At 42.0% G+C, this 19,062-nt stretch overlaps 3 protein-coding genes across 3 annotated transcripts in view; all 3 read left to right on the forward strand.

Moving 5' to 3' along the window:
* Nucleotides 1–4,817: 4,817 nt before the first annotated feature.
* Nucleotides 4,818–6,178, forward strand: LOC118337335 (rho-related GTP-binding protein RhoV-like). Its single transcript, XM_035674306.1, has 3 exons — nucleotides 4,818–5,325; nucleotides 5,401–5,459; nucleotides 5,533–6,178. Exons 1-3 carry the CDS (start codon nucleotides 5,160–5,162, stop codon nucleotides 5,980–5,982), a joined length of 675 nt encoding a protein of 224 aa, XP_035530199.1. The 5' UTR covers nucleotides 4,818–5,159; the 3' UTR covers nucleotides 5,983–6,178.
* Nucleotides 6,179–7,137: 959 nt separating this feature from the next.
* On the forward strand, nucleotides 7,138–15,233 carry LOC118337333 (zinc finger FYVE domain-containing protein 1-like). Its single transcript, XM_035674304.1, has 11 exons — nucleotides 7,138–8,603; nucleotides 8,699–9,203; nucleotides 10,086–10,300; nucleotides 10,542–10,648; nucleotides 10,730–10,838; nucleotides 10,976–11,073; nucleotides 11,293–11,410; nucleotides 11,552–11,722; nucleotides 11,932–12,112; nucleotides 12,213–12,326; nucleotides 14,170–15,233. The coding sequence occupies exons 1-11, from the start codon at nucleotides 8,094–8,096 to the stop codon at nucleotides 14,400–14,402; spliced, it is 2,361 nt and encodes a 786-aa protein (XP_035530197.1). The 5' UTR covers nucleotides 7,138–8,093; the 3' UTR covers nucleotides 14,403–15,233.
* A 1,757-nt stretch (nucleotides 15,234–16,990) lies between these two features.
* LOC118337334 (zinc finger protein DPF3-like) overlaps nucleotides 16,991–19,062 on the forward strand; it is a gene marked incomplete in the record, with an annotated part of 17,612 nt that continues 15,540 nt past the window's right edge. The window contains 1 exon segment of the mRNA XM_035674305.1: nucleotides 16,991–17,057. Within this exon segment, the coding sequence (XP_035530198.1) occupies nucleotides 17,026–17,057 (32 nt within the window).

The raw sequence follows: 19,062 nt of genomic DNA on the forward strand, positions 1-19,062 counted from the left end.
TGATGGGTTTGTTAACATTAATTATCATTATTTAAAGCCCCAAAAGGAACTTTAATTTTTTGTTGAATCTGGCACCCCCTGTGGATAAAAGTGGCTGAATCTGACCCGTTGGCAGGCATTAAGAATAATTAAAATTAGCCAATATTCTCACTGATGGTCTTGTCTATGTAGGTCATATAGAGGCATTAATATTAAAGGGAGTCTGTTCATAACCAGTTAAAAACTCCTGTGTGTTCAAACTGTTAAGGAAATTTTGAGAAATACAGTTTCTTGCTGAGAGTTAGATAAGGATTAAAGATTGACACCTATAAGAGGGGTATCAATCATCCCATCTAACTCGCAAAGAAAGGGGTTTTTATAAAAGGCCAAACTATTAGGTAAAAAGTATTTACAGACTGAGATGTTATTTTGTTTAACTTAGTCATCATCTCTTAACAAATCGGATGATTTAGTGGCATCTAACGGTGTAGATGCAAATTGCAACTCGCCTTTAAATGTGTTGAATCAATCAATGTTTTATTAATTCAAACACATGTTCCCATGGCCACAGTAACCAAGCTGATCAACTGAAGGATACTTGTGTGACTATTTTGGAGCAGGGCTACTGTATATCCCACGAGGCCCAGAGGACAGACCCCCTCTGATGCTCTCTGGAGGGTAAAGTGGGATTAGTCCACCGCTCCTGGACCCCTGCCAAGGTTTAATGGAGCAGGAGTAACTAAATTGACAGGGATGCTTGCTGGGCAACAAAAGCCCCAAAACACTTAGGCTTTACTTAAAAATTGGGACATCCTGACTTACCCTAAGCTGGTTCAGATCCAAATTATACAATGCTGTTTATAATATTAATTCAGATTAACTGCAAATGCACTGATCCAACAAAAAAGGCAAGCCACGTATATCCTGATTCACATGATTACAATGTATTCACAGACGTAGTTTATGCTTTCCTGCAATAGTTGGCCACAAGTCAAGAATGTGAACAACAGGGGGTCAGCTAGGAGCTAGGGCAGGGGTGGGGGATATCCACAGAGGTCTGAATTCCCATGAATCACTTGGTGCAGTGACCACAAGGTGTGAGAATTCGAGTTAACCTGGGAAGGGGGGGGTGTATCCTGTTGCTAATAAACTGGAGAGATACATTGTATGACTCTCATGGAGTAGAAGCCCCAAACCTCAAACCAGCACTCTGGATAGTATTATACATTTTAGTCCCAGACTGAAGCAGCTCAATGATTGGATGGATTGCCATGAACTCTGGACATTCATGGTCCTCAGAGGATGAATCCTCATGACTTTGGGGACACCCTGACTTTTCCTAAAGCACCACTATTTACATTGTGGTTTTGAAAACAGCAGTTGTTAGTGGTTATTGTTTGTTTTTCATTAAATATGGCACACACAATCATGGTGTAACACTTGTAATAACTCGTCCAAAGTCATCATCAGATCAATCTTTATATCTGTCCCAATACTAGATTTTTACTACATACCTCCAAAACTTATGACCCTCCCTTTATCCTAAGATGTAGGCTATTTTGTGTGTAGTGCTACTAAAACATGAACATGGTAAATATTATACCTGCTACACATGAGCATGTTAGTGTTTTTATTGTGAGCATGTTAGCATGCTAATGTTAGCATTTACTACTAGCACCACTACCACTGCAGCCTCACAGCATGCAGACTCTAAGTGTTGTTTTTGCTCTGATAGCATACTGTGTAATTATACAAGTGTGTAAAATGTGAAACTTAAGTTAGAGTCTATTTAATGTGGAGTAATATTTAGTGGCAGAACATGCACAAATGTGGCTCTGTTGTGCATCAGTAAAGGGATTAAAAACTTCTACGGGCAAGTACAAGTCATCACAGGTTAATCCACCAAAGTCTGTGTTTTGTGTCAAATTCAGGACAGGTCAGGACCTTTGACACCAGGCTGTAAACAGTATCACAGAGATTATGTCGAAAATATGTATAGCAAGTGACAGTGTTTTCCAGCCATGACGCTGAAGTCACACCTAGGAACTAAAGAAGGAGAGGAAAGCGTTTCCATTATCTGAGGTCTTTGTGTGATGAAAGCACCCATCCTACTCTAATCCCCACTACTTAAGAGCCATGGCAATATCTACTTAAAGAGACATTATGCAGGAAATGTTATGCAAATGGCTTGTTTATCGCTTCATCTCCGTGTCAGCCACTTGTTTTGTGGCCTGTCTACAGTGTGCCGTGCTTATCTCTGGCTTAGGGTGGAGCATAATCTTTTAACACCTATCTGGCAGATATCTCTATTGTTGTCAGATTTGATATGCAACAGTAACTTGAGTCAGTCACTATGTTTACCTTTTAACAACCAGAGAAATACTTCAGGGAGACATGAGGGGTATTTAAGTTCATCATAGTATATATTTGCATAAATTCACACGAGTCAGACAGTCAGCAAGATGAATTTTGAAGTGTGCTGTGTGTATACTGGGGGCTCTCCCTAATCTGCACACATTGAGACACCCTTACTAAACAGATTACCTCTATAAATCTGTGTCAGGATACATTTCTGGCATGTCTAGTCATACAAAAAGAGAGAGCGTGAGAATGCAGTCACAAAACATGTTTACAGTACAAGGTATGCATCCCAATTGATTATCTCTAGACGCTGTTAAAAAACATCAGCACACTGCTGACATCTGCTGCACAAGTTAAGGTATATGCAAACCTTGCAAACACATTTGCATGCAGTTGCACAATTCCTGAATATGCATTTGTAACACTGAAGAGCAGCTCACTGGTTGATCTGTGATGATAAAAGTGGCTGTTACAGGAAAAAGAGTCTTTGGATGTGGAGGTATTTAAAGACCATTTCCTGTGTTTGACATTTACCTTGGATTAAGGAACAGCATTGTGACTCACAGCTGTAGCATGGGAGCCGAGTTGGCAACATGACATGTGTCGTGCAGGCGGGGGGGTTTGGGGGGGGGACCAGATGTTGTCCTCCTACCATGGGGAATAAACTCTATCACTCACACCGCAGGTGGTGGGAAAAAGTAGGAGAGAAAGGGAGAAGAGAACGAGTGAGTGAGAAACAACGGCAAACAGGAAGCCGAGACCTTACAACACAATGCTCACAGAGTTTCCTGCAGGCTCAGACAGATAAGGAACAACACTTTGTTTAAAGCTGTATTTTCACCCACAAACGTTTCCCGATCTCTCAAACCACATCTTACAATGCTTGCACCATTCTGTGATGTAGGGCAGAAAATGTGGATTCTGAGTTCTCGAATTTGAAAAAAAAAGAGAAATCCTAATATATCAAGACAATATAACTGCAGTAGTGAGTTTAATAAAAGCAAAATACGACACGATAAGACAATTTCCAATTATGATTATTATAATCATTGTAATTATTACCATTATGACAGTTTAGGCCTTCAAGTCAGGGGCCAGACATTAGCACTGCTGTGTTCATCATCATCTGCACATTTCTTGTCTTCATAAAACCATAAATCCTACAGCGGCAGACCAAAAGCAATTCAATGCAAAAGAGACATACACGGTTGAGGTATTGCTAATTTGGTCATTTTCATGTCTTCTGATGTTGAGCGGAGAATAGTAACATCATTACATTAATAGTTAGGTGGTTCTATCCCCACAAATCAAATGCATGATGGAAATTTGGAGCGACGACATCATAATGTCAACAGTACAAATGAACACTTTGAATAGACATTCTCCAATAAGTAGTCACATTAAGATCCACACCAGAAATACGAGTTCAGTTTGATAATAGCAAGAATCGCAGTAAAACTGTCTGCTGAACTGAAGATTAATAGTGTTAATCAGAACTACAGAACTTCTTTTGGCTGTATTGCAATGTGATTGTCTGAGAAAGAACAATTCATTCACACTTTAACTCCAGGCGAAGAAGTCCTTTGAGCATATAGTGCTGCACTAGTCATTGCACAGTGCACATTCCAAATTAGTTTTATTAAAGATTCATTATTATCATTAGTGGAAGTTATTTAAAGTGTAATCCACATGTGGGTGTTGAGGATTTTATTTTCAGTTAATAAAGCATATTATTTATGTGTATTTATGAACCCAGTCACCCTGAAAAAAAGACAGGATGAAACATGGCACATGAAGTTTCTGCTATAAACTGCAGTTGCTGACAGCCTAACAATGCCCCCTCAGCTGTGCCCTTTGCCCCTTCTACATGGGAGAATAAATGTGCCTTTGAGTGCTTTCAGAAAAATGTATTTATGAATTTGAAAACATGTGAACAATACATCACGGTGGCAAACAAGTGTGGGAAAATTAAAAATGTCTGTGAAGGCCAAGTTACTGAAATATGATGTTAAGAGAGCATTGATCCTGAGAGCTGTGCTGACAGTTAGTGAAATAGATTATGAAACCAAAAAGAGATCTTTTGTGAGGCTGGCTGAACACAATTGTCCCACTTGAAAATCCAAAACACAGAAGCCACTCCATATTATACATAAAATTTGTATTACCTAGTGCAACACCAGCTTGGGAGCCGACATGTACAAGAAGGAGTAAAAAGCAGCATTTGTTTGGACAAAGGTGGACACCAACATGTAAAAGCCGATTCTGGAGCAACACTTCCCTCTATGGACCAATAATGGTATTACATCCAATTATTGAGTAAAATTGATTATTTAACAGACAGACTGTGTCACGCAGAAGGAAAAGTACAAGCAGCGCGAATTTGTAACACGACACCTGAGCCTGAGAACTACTTTTTCATAAGATTTTGCTTTTAAATACTTTTTTTAACTTTACAATATTTAAATCTCCTATACAGTAGGAGTCTACTGGACTCTATATGATAGAAAGCGCTTTACAACTTTATTGACAATAATTTATCGACAGAAAATCTCATTATCAGTTCGTTCTTGATCATAAATCCGATGCTCCAGTGGTCAGGATTGGTGGGAGTGACTATGTTAATCCGCCTCAAACGGAAACAGCCAAAGTCTTGGGGCATCACTCATCTGATTGGGCGCCTTTGTTCTTTCAAATCGAGGTGTCCCCTCGCCTTTATTGGCATCAACGGGCCCCAGGGGGAGAAGACATCTTTTACAGTAATGCTTCACTCCTGCGTGGACTTAAACTGCTGTGATAATGGAGTCATAATCTAGGGAAAGATGGCACAGGCCTGTCAGAGACATGACAAAGCAAACAGGCTGAGGGAAGAAGTGAGCTGCATGCTGGTTGGTGATGGAGCCGTGGGGAAGACCAGCATGATCATCAGTTATATCTTCAATGGATACAACAGCGAGTACAGACAAACAGCTTTTGATGTTTTCACTGGTGAGTGAAGGTCCTTCTTTAAAAGTTAATGGCTGCTTGACTCAGCAATAAAACTTATTTCCACTTGACTTCCAGGTTTGGTTCATGTGAATGGAATTCCAACTCGGATCAAGCTGATAGATACTGCAGGCCAGGTAGATATTCCACACCACATTATGATTTCTTTAGTTAGTTCCTCCTCATCTCTCTTCATATTTGATCTGACAGGAGGAGTTTGGACATCTTCGCTCTCTGTGCTATGCCCATGTGGATGTCTTCATCCTCTGCTTCAGCCTGGTCAACCCTGTCTCCTTTGACAACATCACCTCCAAATGGATCCCTCAGATCCGTGCCGGCAACTCGACCTCTCCCATACTTCTGGTGGGGACTCAGTCAGACCTTCGCCACAATGTGGACGTCCTCATCCACCTGGACCAGCGGAGCACCAAACCAGTGCACTTCAGTCAGGCCAGAAGGCTTGCACACAGGATCAGAGCTCATGACTATGTGGAGTGTTCAGCTCTGACACAACACAACCTCAAAGATGTGTTTGACCGTGCTATATTTGCTGCCATCAAGCACAAACACGCTGGCACAAACTCTAAAAAGCTCAGCCTGCTTAAACGTTTGAAGACTTTTTGTGACTGTAGGTGGAGGAAAATATTCAGGTTCATCTAAAGTGGAATCAACCAGTGGACTGAATGTACTCAGCCTGGTGGACATGGTCTGTTTGGGGACTTCTGGGACAAATTATGCATTTTTATGATGTAGTGTGGAACCTGCTCTGACCTCCACCCTGTAAGAAATGTGACAATCTCTATCCAGAATTCATTGCATTATAGGCTACATATTCTCCTTTTCTTTATCTTTCCCGTCATCGCTTTCATGTTTTATTAGTTGTTCATATTTTTGTGTGATTGTGATTGTGCGTGTGTTAAAGTTTTGTAATAAATGTACTACAGTGTTACACATATTTAATTGCCAATTACTGTGTTTTTTTTTAAAAAAAAACAGTGCTTGAATGAATACATCTGGAAACATACAGTCTGCAGATCCTACAGTGGAACATACTGTCAGAGAAGAAATGGAGGGAAAACACAAAGTGCTATTTGGGACAAATGGTAACCTGCTGACACTTTGAAGTGCTACTTTACAAGACAAAAGCCATTTAAATCCACCCTCTGTTTGAAAGCTCACACTGAAGCAGGTTTTGAAACAATTACTGTGAAACCAACCACCCACATGGATTTTTCTTTGGTAAAATGATGATCAAAGATGAATTAACCTTAATTACAGTAATGGAGGTTTGCCCAAAAATGATTGTGATATCAAAAGAAACACCTACAAAAGATAATATTAATTCAAATGTATTTGCTGTACTAACTCAGACCTGGATGTTAGTATTTTACATAGCCTGTATGTGGCTGTGCTTCTTCCTTTACTCTTTAATAAATAATGGTGGTGGTATTTTACTGCCCTTCAGGGTTGTAAAAGTCCAAGAGGTTAAGCTGGTTTTGAGTTCCTAGCCTGCCTGAAAGGGTGTGACCTACTTCCCCTCCTTCAACAATTATTGGCATTTGAGCTTTAGGTTTTACAGCAGTAACCGTTTAAAAGTAAAACTAAAGTAGTAAAATAGCAACCAAAAAAAAAAAGCTGTATTTTGTGAGCACATAAACAATAATATATACATGTTGGGAGCTGCACAGGAATCGCCCACTCAGCCTGGACCACTCGCAGCTTGCAGAACTACGTTTCCCATCATGCAACTGCTTTTTACCCTCCTCTGACCCTGTGACTGAAAATAATCTGATCAGCTGATCTGACCTGGCAACAAAATAACGTAGCTAGAGAAATCTGCCAGGGAGGGGGCTGAAGAACAAAACAATGACACTGTTCGGAAGGACTCAAACACAGTAACACTTTTTAAAGACTTTTGAAACGGATTCGCGCGGATTTCCCTCCCGCTTGACAGTAAAAACAGTCCGCGCACATCCGAGCTTTTGACACCGACTGGCTGTTGTTTTTGTTGATGTGTTGTTACAGCTCTGTTGACAGACTGGAGGCTAGCTGCTTGTTAGGACGGCTGTGTACTGTTAGAGCTCGCTGGCTCGCTAATTACAGTTTTCTCTTTGGGGGAAAAGTTAAAACTGTCCGTCGTAACCAACAAGCTGTACACCACATTGCTGCTTTGTTGCCAGAATTGTCCGCCGAGTTTGCCTGCGAGCTGTTTTAAGGGTCAGTTGGCTAGCTAGTTAGCCTGTTGTTAGCATCAACATTTGCACATTCATCTTTTCAGGGAGAGCTCATTGTCTCGGTCGGTACGAGCTACTTGCATATTGTTTCTGTATTATTTTGGTCTATTCGCTGACCGTAGATGTATTACATGTAATGCTGCAGCTAAGTGCTAACTTTAATACACGAACAAGCTAACTGGTAGAAAGATATCAGGTGTTACTCAAGGATCCGGCTGTTTATGCTTCATTGCCTCACTGTTAGTTGCACTAAATAATATTATTAAAATCGTGTTTAAAAAAGTGTTTGAAATTCATGCTGCGAAAAGTCATTGGATAGATTGTATTGTTGCTGTTGAAACTTGGTTGTTAAAGTGAGTGGATCACCAGCCCTGTTAGTTACTATGCAGCTGTTGATTTAGTCATTGCATTTGGTCATTTCAGTGGTCAGTATTACTGCATGTTATACATTTTCCATTAACTGCTATTGGAAATTGCTGGGGCTGTTGTCAAAGGTGTTCCAATAGGCACTGCTCTGTATTTACCTGGTAAGAAACGATGAGTGGGCATGGCTCATCTTCAGAAAAGGGAGTCAATACTAGTCTAATATGTCAAGAGAGTTATTCCTGTGGTGGCTCTGAGGAGGCTGCGTTTGAGTGTGATGAGTGCAAGAGCTTGCAGTGCGTTCGGTGCGAGCTCGAGCTCCACAACCAGGAGCGTCTGAAGCACCACGAGCGGGTTCAGATTGGTCCTGGGCATGTCCCTTACTGCGATAACTGTAAAGGAGGTAATGGAGACAGTGGCAAACGCCATAGATCTGTGGTCCGCTGCCAGAACTGCAAAGTTAACTTGTGTCAAGACTGTCAGAAACGAACCCACAGTGGAGGCAACAAGAAGAAACACCAGCTCACATCTTATTCTCCACCACCCAAAACTGCAGTGGTCAACTCTGTCCAGACATCTGTCCTGCCCGCTGTCCAAATAGACGATGGGACCAAATCTCAGATAACAAAACTCCTGGAGAAGGTTTCCAGTTTTCTCTTGGTGGATGAGAATGAGGAAATGCAGGTGAGTGAGCAAAAGAGAATCAAATTCTTTGCTTAGACCGTACATTTTGTTGATAAAATAACTCATTTTCACTTTGAAACTCTGTTTCCTCGAAGATTAAAGATGAAACTTCGTTTATAAAGCGCCTGAGCTGCGACCCTGACCAGCTGCTGAAGGTGGTGTCCATCTTTGGCAACACAGGAGAGGGCAAATCCCACACCCTGAACCACACTTTCTTCATGGGCAGGGAAGTGTTCAAGACTTCTCCCACACAAGAGTCATGCACGGTGGGCGTGTGGGCAGCGCTCGACCCCATCCGTAAAGTAGTGGTCATCGATACAGAGGGGCTGCTCGGGAACAGTTCCAAACAGGGCCAGAGAACCCGTCTCTTGCTCAAGGTGCTCGCCATCTCTGACCTCATCATTTACCGCACCCACGCTGACCGTCTCCACGACGACCTCTTCAAGTTCCTCGGGGATGCCTCAGATGCTTATCTGAAGCATTTTACCAAGGAACTAAAGGCCACAACAGCCCGCTGTGGCCTGGATGTCCCACTATCCACCTTGGGCCCTGCGGTGGTCATCTTCCATGAAACCGTCCACACTAAGTTACTTGGTTCAGGTAAAATATCTCAGCAGTTATGGATTATAGGGACTTAATTTGTTACACATTTATTAAAGTCAAAGCTTAAGTAGAATGTTACTTAAAAAATGCCATAAGAACAATACATGGTGGCTGTATCATCATCACGAATGTAGGTCTGCATCACCAGAAGGCACAAGAGGCAGTGACTTTAAAGTAAACAGAGGGTTAAGAATCTGCAGATAATTGCAGGTTTAGCAAATATTAGCCTTCAGTGTTTTATCTTTCTTTCTTCTACATCACCGGAGGTAGCAATCGGCATTCCAGGTTTTGTGAAATGTGTAAACACTACTTTTTGGATTCAAAGGAAAACTGTGCATACTGTGTTGTGTAGTCAAAAATGACACATATTTATAGCTGTAGTCACACGCTAAGACAATGGCAGTTTTTGCATGTTTTAGTCAAGTTGCCGCAAATAATATTCACAAAAAATGTCTTTGTTTGTTCATGAAGTGTGTGCTCCATTACCACGCAGCAATAAAATAACTGACGGAAATGAAAGGCATGATATTAACTGTGGTGCATTACACCACTCAAGTCTCTACAAGTTGTTTTTCACTATATAGAAATGTATGGAAACAAAACACTGCTTATGAGGGAGAAAAAAACACAACAAATATGCTAGGTCTTGAAGGGTAAATGTGTTAAAACTTGAAGGGACACTGGTTCACAACTTGTTGTTTGCGCATAGCTTTATGGAGTGTGTGTTTTATTCGGACTGATGGCTGATGCAGCAACATTGTTGGCGCTTTAATATTTCATGAACACACAATTGTGTTGTATCTGTAGCGCTGATGGGCCAATGATAATCGAATATGTACAGTGTATTCTGACTGCACTGATGGTAACCTCTTGTTTTAGATAAATCACTGGACTCAGTAGATCGGCTGCTGTTGGAGCGCTTCAAGAAGCTTTCCCGCTTCCCAGAAGCCTTCAGCTCCGTCCAGTACTGGGGCACGCAGACTCTCAACCCCCCCACTGACTTCCGTGGCCTGCAGAATAAACTGGAGCAGCTCCTGGATAACAACGCCACCCGTTCCCCACGCACCCCCGTGGTCATCTTCAAAGCTCTGCAGGTAGGGCTGTATAAAATCAGCCAGCTTCAGACCTGTTTCTGAACCAAACTGTTACACAATCTGCTGATAGACTGGTGCCTGGAATCAGATAACGATGGTTTTATTTAAATCTGAACAGCTCAAGTTTTAAGCTTATATGTTTCATGTTACTGTAAAAGTTATTGTTTCTATGCAATATCACCATATGAAGAGGGTCTGTCTCGGTCTAGCTAACTTCCACTCATCCTTGACTTTTGTACAGGCATTGAGTGAGCGCTTTAATGGGGAAATTGCAGGTGAGCTTGTAGCCCACAGTTGCTTCTTCCCCGATGAGTACTTCACCTGTTCCAGCCTGTGCCTCAGTTGTGGGTGAGTACCCTCAACATTGTAACCATTATAATCTCTCCTCCAGTCATATTTGTTAAACACGCTGACTTGTTGTTATCCCAGATCTGGCTGCAAGAACAGCATGAACCACTTAGGAGAAGGAATGTGCCATGAGGCAAAGCTTCGTTGTCGTTATTCTGTCCATTATGATAATCGCATTTACACCTGTAAGGTAAGCACGCTACTGTAGCTCACCTGCATCACTCAGATAGAACGGAGCATTTTCTCTATACCACTGCCTTTGTGCTTAATCTTGTTCCATGACTGATGAGTCTAAAGTTAAAGTTGTTGTGTGGTGCATCGCTTTAGGCTTGCTATGAAGGGGGAAAGGAAGTTATAGTTGTCCCTAAGACCTCGGCTTCCTCTGACTCTCCATGGATGGGCCTCGCCAAATACGCCTGGTCTGGGTGAGTTTCAGCTGAATGACCTGCAGGGTCTTGTGTAACTTGGCTTTGGTTACCTTTACTGAACCTAATTTTAGCTCTGGGGTTCCAGACTCTGAACTAAAATCACATTTTTCTTTTAACATTAACCTACATGTTCCAAATAATACCTCAGAAAAACATGTAGTTACATTTAGAATTTCACTGAGATTGAGTTCATTTATGTGTTTACTGTATGTTCAGGTACGTTATTGAATGTCCAAACTGTGGAGTGATCTATCGGAGCCGTCAGTACTGGTATGGGAACCAGGACCCTGTGGATACAGTTGTCCGCACTGAGATCCAGCATGTCTGGCCAGGGGTAAGAGAAACAAGCTATTAAATTAATTTATGTGATGGGGATTAAATGTCGGTAATTATGAGTAATCATACAGACCATTAATTATGGCCAGAGGTGACCATTTATCTACCTATGTAGTAAAAACCTGTGTGCTCGTTGCAGTCGGATGGCTTTTTAAAGGACAATAGCAATGCAGCGCAGCGTCTTCTGGATGGAGTCAACCTAGTGGCCCAGTCTGTGTCAGAGCTAAGTGTCAAGCCTGCCAAGGCCGTCACCTCTTGGCTGACAGATCAGATCGCCCCGGCCTACTGGAAACCCAACTCCCTCATCTTGGTGAGTGACACACACAGCCCCACCCTCTGCCACCCGCCACCAACAGCCAAGTCAACACTTTGGTGTCCAGAGGGATGTTTACTGTCTGGTGTACTGCACCTATTACACAATCTGTGTGTGCAGGTCACAAGATAAAACTGGGATAGATTGCGTTCTCCAGCTCTTGGTCAATAACTGCTTCTGTTGTTATTGTTTTCCTCTTGTACAAGGTGTGCCATAAGTGTCACACAGTCTTCCAGGACAACGACACCAAACATCACTGCCGTGCCTGCGGGGAGGGCTTCTGCGACGGCTGCTCTTCCAAAGCTGCGCCCGTCCCCGAGAGAGGCTGGGGTCTTGCCCCTGTCAGAGTCTGTGATGTCTGCTTTGAGCAGAGAGCTTCATACGCAGGTACACACACTCCCTGTAATGTCAAATGTTCTTTTGTGTGTGTTATGCATTCGTTTATCACTTGGATCAACGCTTTACTGAAGATATTTTCTTCATGCAGAGCTGCTTGAGGCGGAGCTTGAAGAGGAAGAAGGCGGAACCCTCGCCAGGAAGGTTGGAGAAGCGGTGACCAACACCATCGGGGTGGTGGTAACTGCTATTGACATCCCACTTGGTGAGTGTTGCCCAAAACAAAACCTAAAAAGGATTGTTATGTAACAGGAATAAATGACCCAGAAAATGGGAGTGAATAGATACAATGCCCTCTGGTGGCAGAGGCGTAACATGCTTAGGAACAGTAAGAACGAAGAGTATTGAGGTCTGGTTTCTAGTTTGAACTCTCAAAAATGTCATGCAGGAGACCGAGAGGGATATGGGACAGCCTATTGGCCTAGTTGTAATAAAGCTGGCTTAGTTGGTTCTACACCTTCAACACTATCTGTTGTTGAGAGACTCAGATGATGAAATGATCTGTTTCATTAAGCAGATCTTCAAAAACTAAATTTTCACTTGTCTGCAACTTTCTTGCCAACAAAGATTGTTTATAGACTAAAACATTTAAATCCTCCTACACACACTGGCTACAGATTCTGAACCTGCCTCTGACAATCTCTTCAGATCTTCTTCAGGTCCTTCTACCTAATGTTTATCATAGACTAGTGCAAAGGTGAGAAAGATGTACCAGTAATCATGTTTCCTTATTTCATTTTATGAGACTTCCTGCTATAAACTCACCATTGCTGTATATTTGTTTAAGAGTGAGTGATATGAATGTTTTGAGTGTTCTGCTCTAGTCACTTCCACACTCTCCACCAACGAATGAATGAATGCACTTTGGTCCAGTGTGAGAAGAACATTTTTGTAACAGCCAATATGACACATTCTGTCAAGATAATCCAAAAGGTGTTTTTAGATAGCTCTGCTGCCTGGGAAGACATTGCAAAGTGTCTTAGGCGAGAATAAATGCTGTACTCAGTCAAATACACACCACAAATCATAGGCCTTATTTCCCCTTCTGGTTGTTGTTTCACGCATGTCTTAATCATATTTCGAAAACCTCAGACAATTTGTTTAATCCAAAGTAGTATAATTATTAATATATACTAGGCTGCCACACAAGACTACTGTAGACCTATTTTTACTGGTATAGGGCATAGATGAATATGTTTTTGATAACCCGATATCCTGCTGAAAACTTCTCCATATCCATAACCACCCCAAAAAATACCTCCAAGCAAGATCTGCTCCAATCACAACAAAATTAGCCTACTTATTTCCAAATCTTGTTTCCATGTTTCCATGGATACCCCATCCAAGACAGCCGAGGACTTACATTTTACTTGAAGTTACAGTGCACTTCAAACAGTAGAGGAAAAATAAGCCTATTTGAGAGTGTTTTGATATCATCAGTCTAGTATTATAAATAGAGTAAGTGAATGTAAATAAATGTAGGTACTGCAGCATAAAATAGTATTTAATCTGCAGGGATGGGAGCTGGGGGTTATGTGCTGGACTATTTCTTGGCCGGGAGCAGTTGCCAGGCAACCAACAGAGACTCCGGGAAGTCATTGCTCCCTGCCAAGTCCGGGACATAACCCCCATAAAACCACAACTTGCCGTTTTTCCACCTCAGTTTTTGTACAGACCAACGAGATATAACATGCTCATTTGTGAGCTTCTGAAGTAGAAGTAAGCAGAATACTCTCCTGTTTTAGCAGGTTATAAAAAACACATCTGTACTCTTTGTCAGTAAATATAGTGTAAGTCTATAGTATCCTTTGGACAGAGCCATGCTAGTAGTTTCAGATCCAGTTTTTATGCTAAGCTAATAGCTAACATAAGAGTGTTATCAATCTTCTTAGCAAAAAAAGTAAATAGGCATATTTCCCCAAATGTCAAATTGTGCCTTTAAATGCTAAAAGTAACTACCGTGTGTGATAAATGTAAAAGATTTAACTATCTATCTACTAACTATGACTAATATGTGCTGGTGTATTTATGTTACGTGTCCCCTGTAGGTCTAGTGAAAGACGCAGCCCGTCCTGCCTACTGGGTGCCTGACCAGGACATCCTGTCCTGCCACAACTGCCAACGCGAGTTCACTGCCAAGCTGTCCAAGCACCACTGCCGCGCCTGTGGCCAAGGAGTGTGTGATGACTGCTCCCCCGAGCGCCGGCCGGTTCCATCGCGGGGATGGGACCACCCGGTTCGCGTGTGCACAAGCTGCAACCAGAAACCTGGAGAACTTTAACAGGGACGGCCTTCCTTCCTCGGAGCACCGGAGAGAACCACTCGCTCACTCAGCTAGCAGTCTGTCACTGCTTTACCTCGGTTACTCTGATGGTTCTGTCTTGTATCTGTGGAAAGGAAGTTTTTAGGCATATATAAATAAATACAAATATAGGACATTTAGCAGATTTGGGATTTCAGACTTCCTGTGGCCTTTGTAGAACAGCCAGAACATGTAAGTTACTTGACTGAGTGTGAAACATGCATTTCCACTCTGATTATTGTGAATATTTAGATTCTTATTGACACAAATCCCTACTTTTACGTTAAATAAGGCTGATGAGCTATTTTTCTACTATCAGAAAATATAAAAAAAAATGTATCATTTAAAGAATATTAGTTAGTAGAGAACCCTGCGGGGTTGGTGTGATTAGTTTCCAGCAATTCTTATTAATAAGCATTGTTTCTCTGATGTCGTACGTGTAATGGCAAGGAGATATTTTATATCCGTGCAGGTGTAACTGCAGGTTCCATTGCATGCTGTATTGCAACATTTTAGTTTTTGCACTAAGCCTTTTTCAGCTGTTATAGGCTGTTGCTTACCATGGCCAAAATCCAGATATCCAGATGATCAAGTAGTCTGTCCTAAACTGAGCTGAAATCTACTACAGTGGATCTCGATTGTGGATATCTGGTGTGCCAAAAATCATTCAGGTCACTGTGTCTGTGCTGGTATAATGTTTATATTTTATCATGTAATTTGTGGTTGTATGAGGACATAGAACTATGTTAGAGGAGTGTACATTTGAATTGTTGAAAATTATTTATGTATTGATGATAAAAAAAAAAAAAACCTTATTAGCACTCTGGCATGCATGACAGTCTGATAAATCCATGGCCTTTTACTTGTTCAGAGGATGGTCTCTGAATAACACTCACTCTTTTACCAAGCGGCATTTCAGCGTTCACATGTTTCAAAGTGTTTGTATTTCATGTTCAAATTTGTTTTCTTGACACCCTGGTTTTAATTGCTCTCTAAATATTTGCAGTCGCTGCCTGCTTGGTTGCCTGGATATTGTTTAGCAAATCTGAAGAACACCCAAATTTGTCTTCAGACCAGTTTTACAAATTACATTCATGCCTCCAGGGGACAGGATAAGGACTCCTGAGATCAAAGGTCAACACATTTTGTCACATCAAAGCTTGTTTTCTTTCCGTTATTTTACATCTGTTATTGAAAGATATTGTATATGTTCTTTTTCTGGTTTTTGTTTGACATTAGTTACTGTATGGATATTTATATACTTTGTAGTGCCTGTATGTGAACCACCCTTTTTATTTTATTATTTTGTCTTTATTTTATTTTTTGACATTCAGCATTACACAGAAAAACTGATGCTCCAATGTGGCAATGAACCATATTTAATGACTGAGAGCTTTAACTTGTCTTGCATTCTTGCTAGTTTTGAGTTATTGGCTAATGAGACCGTCACATTTGGATGTCAAAGCACAAGGTGATGCCTTTAACACATATGCTTGTATTTTGTTGTTAAAAGTGAGAAAAAAAAAGGGTCTTTGTCGATTGTAAGCTTTGTAGATAAAGTTAATTCTCCCTTTGCTCCAAACGTGGAACTTTTTGGTTCTGATGTCTGATGAGAAGATGTTGTGTCTGCCTTGTCTCAAAATAGATTAATCTGTCTGAATGTTGCATTACACACACACACTCCTCTGAGATGCTAATATTGCACAGTATAGAATAGGAGACACATCATGCCGGATTACTTGTACTGGAGTTCATTCCCATGCAAATTTGTGTCGTCTGTTACTTCAGATATATCTTTTGTGGTGTTTGAGAGATGCATTTTGTGATGTCCAGTTTTTTGCTTTTTCTATTGGGTTGAGTGCTATCATCAACACTTTCTCACCTACACACTACAAATCAAGCAGAGATGACTGACACGTTTAAAACTGTTGGAAACTAACTTGAAGCGATGATCTGTGGATACTTGCTAAACTGATAGAAGATTTACATAAGATTAAAGTTGCATCAGCTCCCGTCTGTCAAAAACATAGTCTGGAATTGCCTCCATGTCTTCAGTGTGTGTGTGTGAGTGTGTGTGTGCTTGTGTGTTTAAATCTCCCTGTGTCAAACCACTTACTTGTACTGTATGTGGGAGGAATAGATCGTGTGCACGCCAGTGTATTAGAGCCTTGCTTCCATTCCTCCCCAGCACTGCAGCTTCAGATAAAGTGAGGGAAAATTATTTGCTTGGTGCTTATTGATGATGATAAATGATTTATAATTATTTTAATAAATAATTAAACCCAAGCTTCCATGTTGATATTCTGTGCCACTTGCACTGCATGGTCTCAGTATGCCAGGAGGGAAATGCACTTGAATAGTATCCAAGCTCGAGTAAGGGTCTCTTTAAAAAAGAGCTGTTATTCTGCTACAGTGTACACAATATAAATACAAGGGAAAACCCTTTAAAATAATTTTGACAGTTTACCCGAGAAAGCCACGCCCCGTTCGCGTATGCTGCAAATGTATTGGTCCACGAATTCACCCCGAGCTCTGATTGGTTCATTCCCGTAGGTTTCCCTCAGAACTGCAAGACGCCGATATTGCGTTACATTGTAGCAAAATGGCGGCTGTCATTCAGAATCCACTAAAAGCGTAAGTAATTTAGACATTTAGGAAATATGTGACTAATTACTTTGTTGCCAACTTGTACGTTAAAACTGTCCGTTCGTGCATGTGATTTCCAGCCGTGTGCATACGGCAGATGAAGCTGTCTAAATTCATTTTGTGTACTTCTTGCATGGCAAAGTAGCCTCGTATAGTTCTTTTATTCCACAAGATTTTAACATTTAGTCTTAAACATGTGCGCGAGGTTGCCTGACATTTCGACTGCACCGGGAGAGCGTTTCCTCCACCCGGTTGTACACTGAACACAAGAGAGAGTCGTCTTTCCTGGGCTGTACATTTATTTGAAAACTGTCGACAACGTGCCTTTGCGACGCTCCGAATAAATAAAAGCGGATTTTCTTCGTGCTCGGGTAGCGGCGGAATATCATTTGACATAAGCGAAAGTCGTCTACAGTTGGTGTGAATTGTCGACATGTCAACTTTGGCTCCTCCGAGCGCAGACGTGGTCAGGACCCGGTAAAGCAAAGGGAGGAGGCATTTTGTATTTGCATGCTTGCTGGCGAAATCGACAAAAGTGACAGCAATTTAGAGTCCGCCGTCGGATACAGACTGTCACTCTGTGCTCGAATGGCCTGTGCAATAGTCCTTTTCATGCCTCAACTTCAAAGAAAAGCTCCACCTTTCTCTCCATTTCTCCTTTGTTCTTGTGTTGTTTCACCAATTCCTCTGGTTAACATACTGCTGCAAGTTAGACACAACACCCCCCCCTCCTCCTCCTCTCTCCCCTCTCCCCCCCTCATGCTTCTTGTCATTTCACCCGTAAACTAGCTCATCATTTTTTGACATTTCGTGACCACGCACATTCAGCCGGACGTGGCACCGACGTTCAGCCCTGTATTGATGTGTGTTATCGCACCATCATGGCTCGTTTGGGACCGTGGAGGTAGAGCAGGCGCTCCACTGTGCCTTTAAGTGGAGGAGTGCTGGAGATTAGCTTGGTCCAGGATCCTGGGCCCATCTGTCAGAGAGATGCTCCGACAGAGAGGAAGTGTTGGGCACAAGCAGGAGAACCATCTGCTCCTCCATAGAGGTACCCTGGCACCTCCATGGTGCACTGTAAAGCTCGGGGAGTGGACCACACAACACCTTGCACATCACCCACACTGTTGCCATTGTTGTTGTGACATTGTTACTACACCCTAGCAAAAAGGGGATGCTGGACAGTGACTTTTTCTGCTGAGGATCATGTTTGCACGCGCCCAGGTCGGAGACTTGCAGCCCCAGACTTGCACACTCATTGCGTGATGCTCTGGATGCAGGCGAAATGCGAAATTTTCTGTTGAATCTGTGTTTATACACAAGTCGGCCCGAGCGTGCTTGCACTTTTCATGCAATGCCCTGCTCCACAGTTTCCCAGAGTCCCACAGGGAATTACCCAATGCAATCACGGCCACCTGAACGGCTCAGTGAAGCACTTGATGTTAAAGTGCTTGATGTAAATGTTAAATGAATAATTCTTCCTTGTAGCTGCTTCCGTTTCTCTCATCCCACATTTGTGTTTTTATTATTGGGAAGTACATTTCATTATTACCTTCTGTGGGGCTGTTTCCCTCTGTGTCCCAACGTGCTTCAAGTGTGTGTGTGTGTGTGTGTGTCTGCTGTCAAGCTGCTGTTTCATCTCGGAGACGTTTTAGCATTCCGATGTTGAATGTCTCCTTGCTATAAACTGTGGTTAATGAAGTGTTTCAGTGTGCTATGATTAGCCTCTGTCTTGGGTTTCTGACTTCATTTCACACGTTTGTCAGATTATAATTAGTCACACTTGACACTAATTGGATGGTGCTCCTGTGGACCAGTTTGACCTTTTTTTTTTGTATTAAGATGATTCACTTTAGGGAAATGAAACGCTGGTGTGACTTTGTTGTAGAGATGTGGCAGATGAAGCTGCAGCGTGCAAGCCTGTGCACGTCTGTGTGTGAGGTCTGTCCCTCCTATGAGGATGGGGATGGGGTTGGGTTGGGTTGGGTTGGGG

This window comes from Morone saxatilis, unplaced genomic scaffold (genome assembly GCF_004916995.1).
Source record: "Morone saxatilis isolate NCDOM2014 unplaced genomic scaffold, NCSU_SB_2.0 Contig3, whole genome shotgun sequence".
Lineage (NCBI taxonomy): Eukaryota > Metazoa > Chordata > Actinopteri > Moronidae > Morone > Morone saxatilis.